The 7,227-nt window shown below is 42.2% G+C and overlaps 1 protein-coding gene across 1 annotated transcript in view; it reads right to left on the reverse strand.

Annotated features, from left to right (window-relative positions):
* TSPAN6 (tetraspanin 6) overlaps positions 1-5,465 on the reverse strand; it is a 324,416-nt gene extending 318,951 nt beyond the window's left edge. The window contains exon 1 of the mRNA XM_078688453.1: positions 5,269-5,465. Within this exon, the coding sequence (XP_078544579.1) occupies positions 5,269-5,355 (87 nt within the window). The 5' untranslated portion in view covers positions 5,356-5,465. The remainder of the gene's footprint in view (positions 1-5,268) is intronic.
* Positions 5,466-7,227: the final 1,762 nt, after the last annotated feature.

Consider the following 7,227-nt stretch of genomic DNA (forward strand, 5'->3'; position numbering starts at 1 on the left):
CTCACGGAAACAGGTATCCCAAAAATAGAAGTCGCGATTGACGAAAATACATGGGTTTCTCACTTTGAAGTTATCTTCAAAAATACTTCATCAACAGAACAACTACCCCCAAAGGCCCAGTACCCCATCCTGGTGCCTTTTGACATCCCAGATCTTTTGGAGGCACTGCAGAACAGCAAACTTGGCAAGGCACCAGGACCCGATAGGGTCCCAGTGGACCTTTTTAAAAGCAACCTAGATCTTTGGGCCCCCATCTTAACTAGAGTCTGTATAGCGGCCGCGAATGAGGGAATCCTAACCTCTTGGACCAAATCAATAATGGTCCCCATTTTTAAAAAGGGGGACCGCCAAGATGTAAAATGCTACCAGCCTATTTCACTGCTGGATTCGCTCGGGAAAGTAGTGGGGAGAGTGATCCTAGAGCGTCTACAGCAGTGGAGCGAGGACCGGGGCATAATCTCTGACATTCAATTTGGCTTCCGCGAGGGCTTTGGCACTCTAGAGCAGGTCCTTAACCTCACCCTAATAATGGGCAAATACACCCAGGCCATCCCAACTAAGATCTATATGGTCTTTGTCGACCTTTCCGCAGCTTTCGACTGTGTTTCACATGCAAAGCTGTGGAGGGTCCTAGCCCAATTAGGAGTAGATCCACCTCTCTTGGACTTTCTAAGAGAGCTTTATACCGGAGCAACGGCAAGAGTGCGCTTTGGCGTAAATGGAGAGCTGACGTCGCCGTTTAGCGTAGGGCGTGGGGTCAGGCAGGGATGTGTCCTGGCCCCCTTCCTCTTCTCACTCTATACCAATGGTCTGGAGGGGGAGATGTTGGAGGGGGCTCAGGACCTCCCACGCATAAACCGCCGCCTGATCCCAGCCCTGCTCTACGCGGATGACGCTGTTATCCTCGCACGAACACCTCGCGAACTCCAGAAAGCAGTGAGTAGGTACACGACCTTCATGGGCAACCTAGACCTAATGGTGAACGTGAAAAAAAACGTTCGTAATGACAGTTGGTAGAGGCCAAAAAAGAATAAAACCCATACAGCTCAATAACCAAAAGCTTGAAGCTACCCCCCAATATCCTTATTTGGGGGTTATGATAGACGACCAACTTAGCTGGAAGCCAGCAGTGAACACAAGGGCTCATTTGTTCAAGAGGTCAATCGCCGCCCTAACAACTTTTTCTCAGAGACTAGGCAAAAGGGCACCAGTGGAGCTCCTCAAGATCTACAACGCCAAATGTCAGGCTATCGCAACATATGGTGCGGGAGTCTGGGGTTACACCGACATTAGTCTTATTCAGAAGGCAGAAAACGCCTTTTTAAGATTCCTGTTAGCCACCCCCAAAGGTACCTCAACCTATGCAATGCATTTAGAACTAGGCATACCCTACATAGAGGACCTAATTAAAATAGAACCGCTGATGTTGTGGCGCCGCATTTGGATGTCAGACAAAAACGCATTGACACAAGCCATCATTGCAGACTCAATGAACTTGGACAATTCCACAAAAATAAAGTGGCTCCTATATGTTAGAAACTTTTTTAATGATCTAGGTTCAGTGAACTATTACCTGGATCCGGTAACTATAACAGACATCTCGAAAAAAGACCTCAAACAGAAAGCACTAAGACATCTGGAATCCTTAAGACTTGCATCTAACGCATCAAAAACGGCAGTTATCCATGCAAATATGATTCAACTAGCCTATGACATTCACCCGTATCTGGCACTTCAAACATCAACCTACGAAAGAATGTTAATCACAAGATTTAGGCTAAACACCTTCTTTAGAATGGTTACCTTTCTGTCACAAAACTGTTGGAATGTCATTCTCCCGCCCTGTCCATGTGATGGTTCATCAACACAGTCTAATCTGCATGTGATCCTGCTCTGCAAATTCCATCAAGCCCATAGAAAGATCTGGCTATTACCGATATTAAGATCTTGGGGGTTGAGACAATGCAGACCCGCTCTTTTAAGACTGCAAATGCTGGAAACGGAAAATGTCTGTTATTTTGTTAGTAGTTTCTTAAAATCCATTATGAAACACAGAAAGAACCTTTAAAAATCCTCGTCAAGTTCACTTTGAGCGGCTCCCTGCACATTCTTGATTGACTCTTTTTTTAATTGTGAAATGAATTTTATATGAAATATTATGTAATATATGTATTTTTGCATTGTATGATATTTTCTGCTTCTTTTATGGTTTTTCCATTGTGAACAAGCCGAATAAAGATTTTATATATATATATATATTACCAGCAACCACGTGGACATTCCTGAATGTTAACCGCACAGCTGACAGTATGCTTAAGTCACTCTAACATTTCATAATGGCAGTGTGGTTTCTCTTTCATCAGTTAGCACTTAGATCCCATACACAGACAGCTGTTACCTGCTGCACTAACCACACTGGTGCCCTCTAACAATCACTACCTTTTATTTGCCTGTGGCAATGCGTTACATTATATTTTCCGCGAAGCGCTGTCTCTGCCTCCTATCCTAAATAAACAAGCATTAAAAATGCAATAGGTTTCGCCTTTCATTAAGTTAAAGCCATTTGCTTGGCTATACAATACCATTAGCAAAGCAAATGGCTTTAACTTAATCAAAGCAGAGACCTATTGCATTTTCAATGCTTGTTAAATAAAGCACTTCATGATGGCTACATGCAAATTATCTTATTTCAATGTGACCAGGTGCTTATGGACTCCACACCGATTTCAATGCCGCAAGAAAAGTTTACCTTCTTCCCAGGCAGCACATTGTCAGGGCTTTAATTGGATTACTATTCTAGATCCAGACACTGCGAAACATCTTCTCGAAGCAAGCTCTCCACTAGTGATAACGTCTAGTTTCCCAGAAAAGCACAGGGTATTTTACACAGACAATCAATATGTAGGGATAATCAACGATCAACTTGAAGTCCTGTTGAATCATCCAGGATACATCTTGGACTATTAATATTTTATGTAGAGAACACTTATAACCAGATTCCTATTTATAGAATATAATCTCCGAGTACAATAAAATGTAAGAAAATGTAACTGTCTGAATTAAATGTTAACTTGATTGAACTAAACAACGTACTGCTCTTTAACTCCAATAATTCTAGGTTGCTATCAACAGATCTACATATCAGCATTGTACCCCAAGTCTTGCACTTGGATGGACAGCTTGATGACTATCCGTAGAGCAGTTGCTCTGAACTATATTCCCTGGAATAGGCCACAAAAGATCACAGGCTATCTAAAAGAAAATTCATTGACTACACGTATATAAAAAAATAAATGCACAGAACACACAACAAAGCCAACAAGCACCAGAATGCAAACTCCATATACTTACCAAAACGATGTACTGCCTTCTTGGAAAGCAATAAAATGGGAACAAAAGAACTTTCTGGATCACAAAGTTTTACGAGTGACACACAATATTGTACACACAAAAAAAGTACATTAGAAATAACATCTATTGCAGGGGTCAACAACATTTTCTGTAACAAGAGCTATGTCGGGTTAATTAAAAGCATCCCGAGCTTCTAATATTATTAGTGCTTTAATAGTGACCATATTAGACAAGATTACATTAGTAGCGACTACATGAAAGATTATCAGCAGTGATCAACTCAGTGCATCCGGCACGGTAGCCATTAGTAATGTAAAAAAAATGCTTTGTCAATGTGGAATGACTCAACATGGGTAATACATAACAGCCATAGCTCCAATGCCCTTGGTACCAAGATAATATTAGTAATAAGTCTCACCAACGCTACATAAGTTCTCACTCAATCACATATTTAAATATATATTTGGGAAATTCAACAATTTTCTTCGAACATCGGCATATGAGATCTGAAAATACACACATTTATTTCTCAAATATACACTTTTCAATTTTGGGATATAGCTATTAATGTAATTAAGCAAAAGCTTCTAATTTAGTAGACGGTAGCATGCAGGAAAGCTACTTGAAGGTAGCAGGGGAGCTGCCAGTAGTATCACACGAGCTACTCGTTGTGAAGCCTGAAATAACTTGTCAACTACGTAAAATATCAATACAAAAAAAGTAGGATATTTAGGTGTACACTTTCTAGATTTGAGAACTGGAATGATGAAATAAACATAATTGAAACTCGATGAATAGGGTATAAGACAGACTTCGTAAAACTTTAGAAGAAAAATGCTGAGGTTTTCTCCGTTCGTCATTCAGTAAACGAAAATAACACTCACTGCAGGAACTTGAGATACCCTAACCAGTTCAGTGGGCAATAAAGAACAAGTTATCACCAAATGTCTCACTCTGTAAAGCCAGTATATCACTTAGGAATACCTTCTTATTCATTATTTTTAATTATAACAGCTTAATGTTTTATAGTATGACTGCCATTTTTCTTTGTTCAAAAGTGTACCAAAATGAACTTCTTAAAAGTGTAATCCTTTGTGTAAATGATGAAATGTTGAATAAATATTGACACAGCGGCATTTAATTTACCAAACATTTCTTCACACTTAACGAAGCTCCTGACAGCTGGGTGCGAATATTCTTGTCTTCTTCCTACCTGCTGTCTAAGCTATTTCTCAAATCACAATTCCATGCAGCACTCGTCAGTTTAGATACGCTGAGGTCCCAAAATCAAGCAATCAACAGTTGATACCACTTCCCCCCGCCACCACCACCCCTCTCGCGGCAAAGTCACAAAGACCCTCATGCAGACAGAAAGAAAGAAACCAGTCACGCACAGTATCCGAGGGCAGCTCTGGATTACGTTTAAGAACAAAGTTGAGATCTGGATAAGCGGGGTGAGAAAGAGCGAGTTCTACATTTAAAAAAATCTGGGTTTTTTACGTGCCAGTAAGAAAGCGAAACGCGGAAAGAAGTGGGGGTTGGGAGACTGCCACGAACACCGGTAGGGGCAGAGTTAGGAATAATAAACAGCAGCCCTCCTTCGGGGCATTCTGCATAGGAGGAGGGTCGTGAACAGTCATAGCCTATGCAATGCCGCCCCTAAAATGGTGCCCGAGGATAGGGGACGGGGAAGGGAAGCCAACTCCATCTGTTAAGTTTAAATTCAGACTTCCATTAGGACATGCTTACCCCCGTGACTAGAAAAATACAAGTTCGCAGGGCCATAGTTTAAGAAAAAGAAAGGAACACTCTCCTCTTTCAAATCTCCCACTACCCTGCGCTCCCGACCCCTTGTTCCTCCTCCCACCGCCCCCTCCTCCATAGGGAACGGCTCTCCCGGTTCCCCGCTGCTCTCACCCAAAAAATGAAAGTGTAGATCAGCAGCACGCTCTTCAGGCAGGTGATGACCGGCTTGGTCTGTAATCGACTGGAAGGTGACGCCATGACGTGCCCTCGTCTACAGCTGAAAACCAGAACTCTAACTCCAGCACTCCTCTGACTGGGACTGTCGCCGTCACCGACGAACTGCTCACACAGGCTCGGACAGACTCGGCAAAACTCGGTAGTTTCCGGAAGCGAGAAAAAAATGTAAGCACAGAACAAGGGCAATGTTGCATGAAAAGAAGCACTAAACACTCGCAAATCTACGTAAAATCAGTAGAAAATAAGCCCTGTATCCACAAAACATCACAAGATTTACTATGTAAGGTAATAGAACGAACTCCTTTGTGCAAATAATGTGTAGAGCGGAGCGGAGAAATGTATAATAGGTGCAAAAGACATTCAAGGTAATTGCATTTCACTTAACACAACTAGTCTTACCGAGCTTTAACGTTTTCACAATTAGTAGCAGTGTAAAATAATTAGCTTATTTGATACACACCTTTGATATCCATGCCAACATAGAAGTGATATAAGAACCGTTATAAAATAAACAAGCATTGGAAATGCAATAGGTCTCGCAATAGAAAAGTTTGAGTTTTTGGTGTGTAAAATGTAAAGATTTTTGATTTTTTGTTTATGTTTTTAAAAATATTAAAGTATTAATTTTGGTACTACAAATGGCAATAGTTATTAAGTTAGCAAATGTTACATCTACATCAATAGGTCTTGCATTGGGAAATTTTGATCTATTGGTATTGTAAATTGACAATTTTTTTATTTCAGTGTTGGTTTTGAAAATAGCTAAATAAATAGCTTTGTCATTTACAATGCCAATAGTTATAACTTTCGCAAATGTGACACCTATAGCATTTGTAATGCAATATGTGTTGTATTTACGTGACTTAGATGTATTGCTATTACAAATAACAATGGTTTTTAATTTTTTTAAATAATTAATACTTAAATAAAACGTATTGTAATTTATGATAGCAATAGTTTAAACTTTTGTAAATAACCTTCGTGAAGATTGTGTTAAGTGTATTTTATTGTGACGAAAATACAAGAACAAAAGTGAAATATTAACATCTTTTTATGACATTTGTAATAAAGTTTGAGACATTGAGAAAACATATTTGAACCAGTTGTTGTTGAATGGTTGCACAGATTGATGTGGTGGTGTCCCTGAGTGATGTGGTGGTGCCCCCGGGTGATGTGGTGGTGCCCCCGAGTGATGTGGTGGTGCCCCCGAGTGATGTGGTGGTGCCCCCGAGTGATGTGGTGGTGCCCCTGAGTGATGTGGGGGTGCCCCTGAGTGATGTGGGGGTGCCCCTGAGTGATGTGGGGGTGCCCCTGAGCGATGTGTGGGTGTCCCTGAGTGATGTGGTGGTGCCCCTGAGTGATGTGTTGGTGCCCTTGAGTGATGTATTGGTGCCCCTGAGTGATGTTGTGGTGCCCCTGAGTGATGTGGTGGTGCCCCTGAGTGATGTGGTGGTGCCCAAGAGTGATGTGGTGATGGTGTCCTTGAGTGATGTGGGGGTGCCTCTGAGTGATGTGAGGGTGCCCCTGAGTGATGTGGGGGTGTCCCTGAGTGATGTGGGGGTGTCCCTGAGTTATGTGGTGGTGTCCCTGAGGTATGTGGTGGTGCCCCCGAGTGATGTGGTGGTGTCCCTGAGTGATGTGTTGGTGTCCCTGAGTGATGTGTTGGTGTCCCAGAGTCATGTGTGGGGATGTCCCTGAGTGATGTGGTGGTGCCCCTGAGTGATGTGGTGGTGTCCCTGAGTGATGTGTGGGGGTGTCCCTGAGTGATGTGTGGGGGTGTCCCTGAGTGGTGTGTGGGGGTGTCCCTGAGTGGTGTTGGGGGTGTCCCTGAGTGGTGTTCCTGAGTGATGTGGTGGTGCCAATGAGTGTTGCCCCAGAGTGATGTGGTAGTGA

The sequence above is a fragment of the Lissotriton helveticus genome, chromosome 4_1, assembly GCF_964261635.1.
Source record: "Lissotriton helveticus chromosome 4_1, aLisHel1.1, whole genome shotgun sequence".
NCBI classification, from domain to species: Eukaryota; Metazoa; Chordata; class Amphibia; order Caudata; family Salamandridae; genus Lissotriton; species Lissotriton helveticus.